This window comes from Arvicola amphibius, chromosome 6 (assembly GCF_903992535.2).
Source record: "Arvicola amphibius chromosome 6, mArvAmp1.2, whole genome shotgun sequence".
In the NCBI taxonomy this organism is placed as follows: Eukaryota; Metazoa; Chordata; class Mammalia; order Rodentia; family Cricetidae; genus Arvicola; species Arvicola amphibius.
The window spans coordinates 22725978-22739846 of record NC_052052.2 but is presented as its reverse complement, the minus strand read 5'-3'; the positions used below and the strand labels follow the sequence as shown (position 1 = coordinate 22739846).

General features: G+C 44.1%; 1 protein-coding gene across 1 annotated transcript in view; it reads right to left on the bottom strand.

The window, feature by feature from the left end:
- The window catches only part of Kpna6 (karyopherin subunit alpha 6), a 31418-nt gene extending 18473 nt beyond the window's left edge, over positions 1-12945 (bottom strand). Inside the window, exon 1 of the mRNA XM_038334477.1 lies at positions 12849-12945. Within this exon, the coding sequence (XP_038190405.1) occupies positions 12849-12852 (4 nt within the window). The 5' untranslated portion in view covers positions 12853-12945. The remainder of the gene's footprint in view (positions 1-12848) is intronic.
- Between the last annotated feature and the right edge of the window lie 924 nt (positions 12946-13869).

Sequence of the window (13869 nt, the reverse complement as noted above, 5' to 3'; positions counted from 1 at the left end):
ATGAAGATAGAGCACTCAAGCACATAAATAAATGAATCAAAAAAAAAATGAATGAAAAGAATATCCACTTTATCACCAGGTGGTGCCAGTGCACACCTTTAATCCTAGCACTCGGGAGGCAGATCTCTGTGAATTTGAGAGGCCAGCCTGGTCTATAGAAGCGATTTACAGGACAGGCTCCAAGCTACGGAGAAACCCTGTCTCAAAAATAAAATAAAATAAAAAAAAATTAAAAAGTTAAACAACAACAACAAATTGCTGGCATTTTGTAAAAATATATTACAAAAAAATCAGGAAAATGGGGTTCTCAATTTCTTTGTTTCATGATTTAAAGATTATTTTGATACTAAAGGATCTTTAAGAATTATGACTTTTAAGGCTCAAACTCAACAGGGATAAAATTGTAAAGGCCTAATCTTTTTTTTTTATTATGTATACAATATTCTTTCTGCATGTATGCCTGAAGGCCAGAAGAGGGCACCAGACCTCATTACAGATGGTTGTGAGCCACCATGTGGTTGCTGGGAATTTAACTCAGGACCTTTGGAAGAGCAGGCAATACTCTTAACCGCTGAGCCATCTCTCCAGCCCCCGTAAAGTCCTAATCTTATAAGAGATTTACTTATCCATCATAAACTGCTAAAGATAATTAAGATATACAAGTTAATGGTCAGTCATGCTATGTACAAAAATAATTTATTTGCAGAGACAAGCTTATCTCCCATCATAAGTTGTCAAAGTTAAGCCTGAAACAAGTCAAAACAAGTTTAAAATAAATTTTGTTTAATATAAAATAACATCCAAAATCAGATATATAAAAATGGCTGATTAAAAAAATAAAAAGAAGAAGAGGAAGAGTACAGACTACTCTGAGGACCCAAGTTTAATTCCCAGTACACGGTAACTCTAGTCACAGGGGATTTGACAAGTTCTTGTCTCCACAGGTACCTGGCTTGGTGCATAGGCAAAACACTTTTGTAGAGGACCCTGGTTTAGTTTCCATCACCTACACGAAGTGACTCACAACCAGCTTTAACTCCAGCTCCAGAGGATCCCAACACATTCCAACTTCCCTAGGCACCTACACGCACACACTGAGCATGATCTCACAAGAAAACCCAAGACAAGGTCAGGTTGTTTATATGAGTAAGACTCCATGCATAATATATTTGGGAGCTGGATGATAGGCCCTTAAAGAGCCCAAAAAAGCCAGAGTTAAACAAAACAATACAAAAAGCTAACAATATATAACCTTTCTTCAACATCCATACTCACTAGACACCAGAGTTTATTCCTGAAACAAGAAACTTGTGTTTTTTTCTTTTGTCCTCTTAAAAGTGGCAAACCTTTCATTACAAGTTCAAGTACCAACAGACATAGAAAGTCCCTAAGAAAGAGCTGTGTAACTGTTTTAACTAGAATGATGTGGCAGACATTTTTTCCAAGTCTCATAAGCCTGATGACCTCAGAGTTTGATTTCCAGAACTCATATAAGGGCACGAGAGTTGACTCCACAGTTGTTCTCTTACCTCAACCTACAGATATAACCATAATTAAAACAGAAAAAGACTGGGGATATGTATTTGACCAGCATTTGTGAGAGTCCCAGTTCCTGGGTACCATTTCCAACAAACATCCAAAGCAAAAAAGAGGGGAAACACCAACGTAAGGTGTTTAGGAATCTGTGTTGACATAGTCTTAGCTTTTCAGGCCAGGAAGTTGAATAACATCCTTGGCAACAATTCAGTTATGACTATTCTCACACGAAATCACTAAGAGTGGCTAGCTTTCATTCTGAGTGCTGTCTAGATTCCTGTCTCTTTTTCCATTCCTATGCCACTCCAATGCAGACATTCATAATCTCTACTCTAAATATCACAAGAGCTTCAACTTCCTCATCTCTCCTAACATCAAATTTCTTTCCCTTTAAGATTTATGTATACAGTGTTCTGCCTGCAGCATGTATGCCTGCAGGCCAGAAGAGGGCGCCAGATCTCATTACAGATGGTTGTGAGCCACCATGTGGTTACTGGGAATTGAACTCAGGGCCTCTGGAAGAGCAGTCAAGTGCTCTTAACTTCTGAGCCATCTCTCCAGGCCCCCAGCAAATGCTCTTAATTGCTGAGCCGTTTCTCCAGCACTCTCTCAAATTTCTGAAAACAGCCTGGTTCATTTTTAGCTCCCTCCCATTTGTTCTCACGCCATCACTTTTTGTAAAGGCCACTGATCAAGATCAAGCACATAATGCTAAATTCAACAAACATTTTCTTTTTTCTTTTTAGAGACAGAGTTTCTCTATGTAACCCTAGCTGTCCTGGAGCTAGCTCTAGAAGACCAGGCTGACCTTGAACTCAGAGATCCACCTGCCTCTCCCTCCCTAGTGCTGGGATTAAAGGTGTGCACCACCACGTCTGGCCCTTTATTTTCTTTCTTTTAATCATCTTGATATCATTCAATCTTAACAACCATCTCCATTCTGTAACACTCTTTGCTGTTTCTGTTTTGTCTAGCTATCCACCACTCCTCTTTTCTCTAATTCTGGCTACTGTTTCTTTTGTTCCTCCACATTAACCTCATTTGCCTTGAGCTTCTCTTTTGCATGTTTCTGGAGGTCTGAACAAGCCACGCACATGCTTTAACCTTGGAGTTGTACTCCTGGCCCCAGATGTACACACTGCTTTTTGAGATAGGGTCCTTCTGAGTAGTCAGTCCTGGCTGTCCCAGAACTCCCCTGGTAGGCAGGGCTGACCTTGAACTCAGATCCAGCCTTTTCCACTACTGAACCACCATGCCCAGACCCCATTCTTTTTAGTCTAATCTCTACAGATCTACTTCAGGATCTACTTGTTTCTATGGTTACTAGTTATCTAGAGATAAACATCGATAATGAAACCTCATTCCCAGACTTCACCCTCAGAGCTCTTTGCTTCTATATTGGCTTGTCTTTTGGATGCCTTCCCTTGGAAATCAGAGATATCCCAATCTGTCTAAATTTAAACGCATCTCAGTATTACCATCCATTCTGCTGCTCAAGTCAACAGGCCCAGCACACTTGATCCTCAGCACCACTCAGCTTCAGCCACCACATGAAACCAAAAACGAAGTCCAATGACTCAGATTCTTAACTTTTGCTGCCACCCCAGTCACTGCTATCATCATCATCTCTGTAAAGGACTACCATAGTACCTAAAGAATCCCCAAGTGATAGGCCACTGGGAGCGCAGGTCAAGGTGCTTACAACCAAGCCTGATACCCCAAGTTGACTTGAGTTCAATCCCTAAAAACCCACACAATGGAAGGGTGAACAAACTCTATTGTAAGCTGTCTTTCTGACCTCCACAGCTGCGCCACTGAGCACCCACATTCACACCCATAAGTAAATAAACAAAGGAAGGTCTAGAATTTTATTACACATGGCCAGAAATGTTTACATACTAGGAGGAAATGAGCCAGGCAGTCATGGCGCACGCCTTTATCCCAGTACTTGGGAGGCAGAGACAGGCGGATCTGAGTTTGAGGCCAGTTTGGTCTACAAAGTGAGTTCTAAGACAGCCAGGGCTGTTACACAGAAAAACCCTGTCTGGAAAAACCAAAAAAATCAAACCAAACCAAAACAAAAAGAAGGAAATGAGTTAGACTGCCGGATATACAGATAAATGTAAATGTCATAAAACTGGAAAAATCAATAGGAAGTCTTGCACGCTGATCTTACGATTAGGATTTTTTTCTCAGATTTTATTTCCTATTATGTATAGTGTTCTGCCTGCATGTATGCCTCAGGGTCAGAAGAGGGCTCCAGATCTCATTACAGATGGTTGTGAGTCACCATGTGGTTGCTGGAATTGAACTCAGAACCTCTGGAAGAGCAGTCAGTGCTCTTAACCACTGAGCCATCTCTCCAGCCCCCATTAGGATTTTAGAAGCGGATGAAGTCCCTGAGGAAAAGTACTGACAAGATCAGGTATGTGTTTTAGAAAGTGACACAGCACCCTGACAAAAAAAAGGGAAGGCAGAGAGGATACTGGCTTAAGAGTTTTTAAATCACTAAAACCTCTATGGCTTAAAAAGTGTGCTCTTGTTTTGAGACAAACAGTAACCATATATGGTCCAGGCTGGCCTCCAACTCATGAGCCTTCTCTGCTCAGTCCATTCATTCATTCCAGGACAGGGTGTCATTATGTAGCTCTGTCTGTCCTAAACTCAAAGAGATCCACCTGCCTCTGCCTTCTGAGTACTGGGATAAAAGGCGTGTGTCACTACACCCAGCTCCGCTTTTTTTCTTTTCTTTTTTTTTCCTGGCTTTTTGAGACAGGGTTTCTCTGTGTAACAGTCCTGGCTTTCCTAGTACTAGCTTTGTAGACCAGGCTGGTCTCACAGAGATCCAGGCTTGGATAAAAGGCATGTATCACCACCACCCAGCCTCTTGAGTGGTAGGATTACAGGTATATACCACTATACCCTGCTCACAAATTATTTCCTCAAATCCAACATTTCAGTGAATCTTCATCTACAACCTTAAAAAAACCTTAGTACTACTGGCTAAACATGTTGGCGTATAATTTTTTTTTTTTGGTTTTTCGAGACAGGGTTTCCCTGTAGTTTCTAAAGCCTGTCATGGAACTAGCTCTTGTAAACCAGGCTGGCATTGAACTCAGAGATCCGCCTACCTCTGCCTCCCGAGTGCTGGGATTAAAGGCGTGCGCCACCACCGCCCGGCTTGGCGTACGCTTTTAGTTCTAGTACTGGGCACGCAGCGGCAGCTGGATCTATTTGAGTTTGAGGGATGTGTGGTCTATGTAAAGACTTTGAGGCCAGCTAGGGCTACAAAGTGAAGCCGATCTCAAAAAAGAAATTTTGTTGTTGTTTTTTTGGGTTGTTTTTTTTTAATTGAGGCAGAGCTTCTCTATGTAGCCTTGGCTACATAAACAGCCCTGGCTATAGACCAGGCTGGCCTAGAACTCAGAGATCCTCCTGCCTCTGCCTCTGAATGCTGGGATTAAAGGCATGCACTACCACTGCAGGTGAGACTATGCCTTAAGAAAAATCTAGACAAAGCAGCTCAGGAGAGACTGATAGGACAGCATCATGCAGTGTCAACTGCACTACAGAAAAGCGAACTATTAACTAGTACCTGACTAGAGCATTATCAGTTAAGAAGGTTCCATTATTTGCAGCCAAAAACAAGCCAGAAAATTTGTTTCTCAGTGGTTAAAAGCACTAGCTGCACTTCGAAGGCCCCCAGGTTCCATCCTTAGCACCCACATAGTAGCTCACAAACACCTGTAACTCCAATCCCAGGAGATCGGATACCCTCTTCTGGTCTTTCTGAATACCAGAAACACAAGTGACACACAGGCATAAACACATGCAAGCAAAACACCCATACAGATAGGAGGAAAAAAAAAAAAAAGCTATTTTGAGCTGGGTAGTGGTGGCGGCGGGGGCGCACGCCTTTAATCCCAGCACTTCGGAGGTGGAGGCAGGTGGATCTCTATGAGTTCAAGGCCAGCCTGGTCTACAAGAGCTAGTACAAGCTCCAAAGCTACAGAGAAACCCTGTAGCCAAAAAAAAAAAAAAAAAAAAAAAAAAAAAAAAAAAAAAAAAAAAAAAAAACAAAAAAAAAACCCCAACATTTAGTTATTTTGGCAGTTCAAAACATTACGGAGAGAGCTTCTCTACATTTGTTTCCTATAGCTAATTCTGGGTATAATTCTAGGCTGTCCTTGAAGTTCTGATCTTCCCGCCTTCACACACTACACTGCTGGGATTACAGGTATTTGTCAACATGTCTGGCTTCTGACAGTCTAAGGATCAGCTCAGGTCTTTGTATACGAATCTACATCCATGAGCTAACATCTATGACTTAATACTCAAAGCTCGGACATCTTGCTGGCGCTACACTCCACTTTTAAAAGTACTTATTATTTACAAATTATGCCTCATAATCTCGGCCTTGCTAGTGGCAATTTCAGAGTCAGAAACGGGCTTTTTCCAGAACACTGCCCTTAACAGCCCATATTCTGGTAACAACTATACTGTGTCTATTAATAGTCTATTAATAGTCATAGCAATGGGATATGTTCTGAGAACTGTATCCTCAACAGATTTCTCCACTGTGAACATCACAGAGTCTATCTTACATGATCTTATTAAACTGGTGTATTTTAATATACACCTAGGTTATATGGTATAATCTATTGCTAATAAGATACAAAGCATGTTACGGTAGTGAAGAAACAAAATGATTATGCATCTAAAAACAGAAACAGCAGCTACCAGCAGGGATCCACACAAGATGCAAGAGCCTGCAGATATTCAGGGCACAACCACAGTGGGTTCCATTCCCAAACACAACCCCAGGCTGAAAGATCCTCGCCGTGATGATCAGGCAATAGAAGATGCTGGGGGTAGTTCTGAAGAGACCCTGCTTGACGGTCATGGCCCTGCTGCACTCCTGACTCTGGTCAAGCCATAGTAGCTGGAAGACCAGACTTATGCATCAGAGGATGAGTGGCCAGCCACTGAGGAAGTGCCTGTTCCTGCCACAACTGTAGCCGGAATCCTTAATTAAACTTCTGAGTACTTCAGTCAGTGGATACCAGAGGATCTGGACACATGGGAGGACTTCTATGCATAGAGTTCCCACAACTCCTGTCAATACGGCACAGTCCAGGCCCAGGCCCTTAATCTCAGCATTTTGGACTGATGATGCAGGCTAATCTGCATTAGTGTCAGAACACTCTGTCCATATGCTTAGACTGTTTCCAAACAAAACACTGATTTAGAATTGTTGTGCTATAAACAACAACACACACAAAACCCAGAAAACAGTACAGCAAAAAATAACACAGCACACAGAAGGCCCACTGTATAAGACCCAGTAAGACTGGACACTGGCGCTAGAAATTGCTTCAGGTGAGTTAGCAGTGAATGGTGCATCAAAGTGCGAAAGCCTAGGATGCTGTGTTCACTTCTGCAGGTAACAAAATACTGCACCTAAACTTAATTAAGAGTTTTTCTTCTCTGGCCGGGTGGCGGCGGCATACTCCTTTAATCCCAGCACTCGGGAGGCAGAAGCAGGCGGTTTTCTGTGAGTTCGAGGCCAGCCTGATCTACAAGAGCTAGTTCCAGGACAGGCTCCGAAGCTACAGAGAAACCCTGCCTCGAAAAAAACAAAAAAGAACAAAGATAAATAAACTTAAAAATAAATCAGCCAGGCATTGGCATTGTGGTATATGCCTGAAGCACAACTAATAAAAACTCAAGAGACAGAAATTGCGGTTCAACCTGATGTACAGAAAAGCAAAACAGCCAATCACTGGCTCTTACCCTTTACCTCAGTCCAAAATGGCAATCCTACCTGCAGGGATCTCTCTCTCTGAATGAGACTGACTGTGAGAGCTGTCTCTTCCCATTTTATACTCCTCTCCAGTTCTGGGATTAAAGGCGTGCACTGCCCAGTGTCTATGGCAACTAGTGTGGTTACTGGGATTAAAGGTGTGTTGTTATCACTGCCTGGTTTGTAATGCTGACCAGTGGGGACTGTTTTATTCTCTGATCTTCAGGCGACCTTTATTTATTAAAATACAAATGAGATGCCACTGCACACGCCTTTAATCCCAGCACTCAGGAGGCAGAAGCAGGTGGATCTGAGTTCAAGCAATCCTGGGATGTTATACAGAGAAAGTCTGTCTCAAAAAAACAAAACAAATAATTTTTCCCTTCATTTTTACACTATAAACTTTAAAAATTTAAACAACTTTTCAACTAGTTTGCATTACCATCTTAAAATGCAAATATACTCTGTGAGTTCGAGACCAGCCTGGTTTACAAGAGCTAGTTCCAGGACAGGCTCCAAAGCCACAGAGAAACCCTGTCTCGAAAAACCAAAAAAAAAAAAAAAAAAAAAATAGAATATAGCTGTATAAAAATGGTTTCTTTATAACCTCTGTTTTTGAGACATGGTTTCACTGTCTAATCTAGGCCAGCCTTTCATGGCAATCCTTCAGCCTCCAAGAACTGGGACTGTGGAAGAAAAAAAAAACTATAGAAATTTTTTATTATTTATTATTATTATTATTTTTTTTTTTTTTTTGGTTTTTCGAGACAGGGTTTTTCTGAAGCTTTGGAGGCTGTCCTGGAACTAGCTCTTGTAGACCAGGCTGGCCTCAAACTCACAGATCCGCCTGCCTCTGCCTCCCGAGTGCTGGGATTAAAGGTGTGCGCCACCACCACCTGGCGAAATTTATTTTTCATCTGTATGTGTGACCACAGATGCCTATAGACGTGGTTACAGGCCATTGTGAGCTGCCTGATGTGGAGTCTGGGAGTTAACTGAACCTAGATCCTGTGTAAGAATAAACACTGAGCCATCTCTCCAGCCCTAAAATGTTTTTGTTTTTTTTAGCCAAGTATGGTGGAGCACAGTGAAAGCTGAGGTAGGAAGACTGAGCTCCAGGCTACCTGATGCTACAGAGTAAAGCCTTCTCCCTCAAAGCAAAACAAAAACCCAAGACGCAGCGTTAATCCCACCACTCAGGAGGCAGAAGCCAGCAGGATCTGTGAGTCTAGTGCATCCTTGGCAGCCATATACGACAAGCGATGTCCTTAGCTTTTTTTTTTTTTTTTTTTTCCCAAGACAGGGTTTCTCTGTAGCTTTGGTGACTGTCCTGGAACTCACTCTGTAGACCAGGCTGGCCTCAAACTCATGGAGATCCACCTGCCTCTGCCTCCTGAGTGCTGGGATTAAAAGCGTGCCCACCACTGCCCGGCTGTCCTTAGTATTTTTTTTAGATAGTCTTGTTATATATAGTTTAGGCTGCCTCAAAGACACTCTTACATGTTAGGATATTACAGGCCAGTATTGCCATACCCAGCTGAAATTTTATTACATCTTTATCTGTTTATTTACCTATGCATTTTCTTGTTAGGTGTTTAGGCGTTTTGTCCGGGCTTCTGACTCCCCTGGGTCTGGAGCTACAAAGTTGTGAGCGGTGGATTTTACACTGTTTTAAGATGCTATGTGGGTGCTGGCAATCAAACCCCAGTCCTATTAAAGAGCAGCTTGTGCTCTTACCTGCTAAGTTGTAACTCTAGTCCCATTTTTATTTATTTTTTCTGTGTTCACGAAGAGGGAAGTGCATGCACGTGTGGTGGTAACAATTTGTGGGGCCCAAGGATTAACTCAAGACATCAGGCTTGGCAGCAATAGCCTTTGTTTTCTGAGGTTCTTCACCACCCAGCTCAAACTTTGAGACACTCTTGTACCCAGGCTCCTTCAATTGCTGGGCTCAAGCAACCCTTGCTTCACCCTTCTGAGTAGCTGGGACAAATGATGCAATGATGCAAGCCACCATGTTGGGCTAATGACTTCAAACTTTTTTTTTTTTTTTTTTGGTTTGGATTCAAACTTTTTTTTTTTTTATTTATTTATTTATGTATACAATATTCTGTCAGTATGTATGTCTGCAGGCCAGAAGAGGGCACCAGATCTCATTACAGATGGTTGTGAGCCACCATGTGGTTGCTGGGAATTGAACTCAGGACCTTTGGAAGAGCAGACAATGCTCTTAACCGCTGAGCCATCTCTCCAGCCCATGGATTCAAACTTTTAAAGAAATCATTAAGCCGGGTGGTGGTGGCGCACGCCTTTAATCCCAGCACTCGGGAGGCAGAGGCAGGTGGATCTCTGTGAGTTCAAGACCAGCCTGGTCTACAAGAGCTAGTTCCAGGACAGGCTCCAAAGCTGCAGAGAAACCCTGTCCCGAAAAACCAAAAAAAAAACCAAAAAAAAAAAAAAAAAAAAAGAAGAAGAAGAAATCAAGTGGAGTTTTTTTAGCTTCGTTATAATCTTACAGACTTAATCATAATTGCAATTTGCTTTTCACTGAAGTTATGTGGTTCATGGCTATTCAGGACAATTCTATGACTTTGCTTGGGTTCAATACCCAGACTACCCACACAAGAACACAAAAACCAAACAACATCCCCCCCCCACCCCCTAAAATAAAGGCACAGACATACAAGAGGTCACAAGAGGTCTGCTAAGACTGGGAGCAGAGCTCAGCAGTAGCATTCCGGAGTACCTGAGAGTTAAGTGAGTTAGTAGGCAAAGTACCTGGAAGGGTGCTGGTCACCTAGCGCGCTCCACAGATGCAGTTTTCCTTGGTCTTTTCTGAAACTATCATTCTTTGGTAAAATCCAGTTTAAAATACAAATTTGCAAATCTTTTTTTTTTTTTTTTAAATGCCAGGAAGTCAGCTTTAAATAAGAAAGGTTCGGTTGGGTGGCGGCGGCGCATGCCTTTAATCCCAGCACTTGGGAGGTAGAGGCAGGGGAATCTCTGGGACTTCGAGGCCAGCCTGGTCTACAGAGCTAGTTTCAGGACAGCCAGAACTGTTACACAGAGAAATCTTGTCTCAGAAAAAAGATTCTTCCAGAAGTCCTCAGACTTCCCTTCAAATCTAAGCGGCTCAAATTAACCACTGCACAGGACAACAGAATGACAAAACGACTGGTTTAGAGGTCACATTTTCAAGTGACCTTTTTTCATTTCACTCCCTGGATGTTGGGAGAGAATGCCAAATTCCCAGACAGCAGGATAGTGGGAATGGTGATTCGTTAGCCATTAGCACCCCCCGGAATTCAACTGGAGGAGATCTGTGCTAGGGATGACTAAGAGCAAAGCTGTGTCTATAGCTTCACCAGCACAGGCAGTGGCATTCACTACAAAGATCTATTAAGAGCACAGTCTAAAATATAGGCCCTGGGAGAGTACGCGTAAGAGGCACTAGAGCAGACTGGCTGTATTATAACCAGTACCCAATGGGCCTCGCTTATTAGCCTTCACTACTTACCTAATCGTCCCAAAGCATCAATTCACTGTTATAATGGGGATTACCCAAACTACCTAGGATTACACACTGTGATTAAATATATCCTTACTTTAGTCTGATCACTGAAGTTAAACTAGAAGCCACCTCCTGACTATGTACTAAAAACTTTCTGGGACTGTGGTCAGGTCTTCTTGCACCAAAGAACTTTCACCTCACATTCTAACATAGAAAATACTAACTTAACACATTTCTTTTTTTTTTTTTTCCTTTTCTTCTATGAAGCCCAGGCTGGCTTTGAACTCAGAGATCCTCCTGCCTCGGCCTCCCAAGTGCTGGGATTAAAGGTGCAAGCCACCACCGCCCGGCTCCACCTTAACTCTTGGAGGCTGCTGTGCAGTCAAGTGTGGAAGAATCGTGCTCCTGGCTGCTGCTCATTAGCTTCATCATCTTTGCTGCTGTTTTTCAGTCTGTAAAACTGAATCCCACAGATCACCCCTGTCCTTCCAAGGCTCCAGGTGGGCTCCTAAATCATTCTTAGGCCCTCCAGAGGGCTCTGGAGGGGAAAGAACTACTATTACTAAAGGTGGGGAAGAGCGCATTGCTATCTGTGGAGTGGGCGAGGCTCCAGATACACCCTTTTCTAGAGACGAGAAAGCGCAGAACACTGGCCTTTTGCAGACTGCTAGACACCTTCCCTATGCGATTGTGTTTGTACATTAAGTCACTGGATGAGATGTGGGAAGTGTGAGGCCAGATCTGATTCGAAAATCAAAGGCAGGGAAAATAGCGTATGTTTCCGTAGGATCAGAGAGCATATGAAGTTTCAGAAATGCATTTAGGTGCCACTCTTAAAATTGGCGGGGGTCAGCCATTCATCCTTCGCCTTTTCAGTTTCATTCAGACTGAAGATTTCCACCTGGACCCATAACAAAACACCTTCACAACTTTATGGAGGGTTAAAACCGTCCCTTCCTTCCTCCAGCCCACCACTAGGGGGCCAGGCCACAAAAAAGCAGCATTTAAAGCCTAGAGCTCAGGACTGAGCACCCAGTTTTAATCACTGTGTGACCTTGGATAAGTTACTTTACTACTCTAAGCCTCAGTTTCCCCATCCGTAAAACAGGAACAACAGCAGCAACTATCCCACTAGATTGAAATTAGGTTAAACACGACGCGTTAAGCACAGACAACAGTGCCTGCACATACATATTAGCAAAATTTAAGCAGATTTTACTGACAGCAATAAATTACCATGCTGGTTTTGTTTCTGAATTCAAAGACTTCACCATCGACTCTTTTGGGCAACGGCCTTCGTATCCAGAGTCTTCTTTTACAAAAGATCAACAGGTCTCTCTTTCCTCCTAACCTGAGTTGGCCCTGAAACCTCAAGTCTCTGGCTTGTCTATGCCATGAAATCTTGACTTTGGGCTTTCTAAACACTACGAAGCCTGTTACCGAGTCTAGCCGAACCAGCCCATTTCTGCGCCGACTGGGACATTTTCCTGGCCTTCAAAGGCCCAAGCTGTGTTGGACCCGGCCTGCCCTTGGTTACCAGTCCGGAGCTGGCCTGCCCTGCGTCTCCTCTCCAGAGGACTCTCCCCTCTACGTAGGCCAGGTAAGACTTCACCTCGCTCCGATGCGCCTCGGCCAAACGCCCATGGGAGCAGGCTCCCCGTGGTAGCGTCCAGGCCCGCCGCCCTGAGCCAGCTCCACAGCAAGCGCGGGGCGAGCGGGCCGGGCCCTGCCTACCGCCGGGAGGCACGAGCTCCGGCCCGAGGCCACCACGTGGGGACACCGGGGGCGCTAGGCATCCGGAACCCGTCCCGGGGGCTGCTCCCCGTGCGGCCCTACGCCGGCCCGAAACTGGCCTGAGGGGCACTCCCGACCTGATTTCTCCTCCCATATCCATCCGGACGCTCCCGACATCTGCTTCAGACTGGACACAGGCCCTCGCCAGACCCCGCTCCCCAAGACCTCAGCCCGAGCACCAGTCTGCCGAGCTGCCTCACTCACCCATCGCGGCTCCGCTCGCTCAGACTTGGCGGCGGCCGCAGCTGTAGCTTCAGCGGCAGCTTCGGCAGACAATATGGCGGACCTCAGGGACGGCGGCCTGATGGGGACAAACATTTTACTCCGTACTAAAACGCGTTCTTAACCCTCACGCCCCTTCCCTCCTGGAGATGGGCGGCTGTTTAAAGCCAACCGCAGCCACTAAAGGCGTCAATTGGGGACGGAACAGACAATGCTAGAGGAAGACTAGAAGGGATATATACTAAACAATGTGTCAAGCTCTCATATGTTGGTTTTTATTTCTTCTTTATGGGGAGGCTTCCTTTCCCAGAAAGATATTCCTTCTTTTTATAAATAAGCCCATATAGAACTGAATAAAGAATCATCTAGAAAGGGGAAGTGATTTATTCAAGGCTATGGAGATAAGGAAAATAAGTCAAGATTAGACTGGAGTTTGTTTCTCGTTTCTGTTCATTGGAGACAGCGTCGCTCTCTACGTCTCTGGTTCGCCTGTAACTCTCAAAATAGGCCACGCAGACATCGAACTCAGAGATTCACCTGCCTGTGCCTTCCAAGCGCTGGGATGAAAGGCTCCGGGCCTTTCTTGTTTGTTGAGACAGGGTTTCGAGTATCCCAGAGTATTCTCTGGTGAGAAGAGTAAGAAGATGAGGATGACTCGACTTTGAACTCCAGAGGCCCTCCGTCCACCTCCCCAGCGCTGAGATTACAGCTGTGTACTATCACACCAAAAGGAGTTTAAAAAGATTCTCCAGTGAGTGAGTGAGTGAGTGTGTGTGTGAGTGTGTGTGTGTATCAGAGCCCACGAACCTCATTAAGGGTAGAGGTCAATTCTGTATTGCTTCAACACCAGGGCCACCACCCTACAGTAGCTTATGGCTACTGAATAAAGAAACAACAACAAAATTCATAGGCTGATAAACTCCCTTTCCTAGCAATGTGGAAATTAAAGCTTTTGCCTTTTGAATCAAGAAATGTTGGGCTGATACCTAAGCTCAACACACAG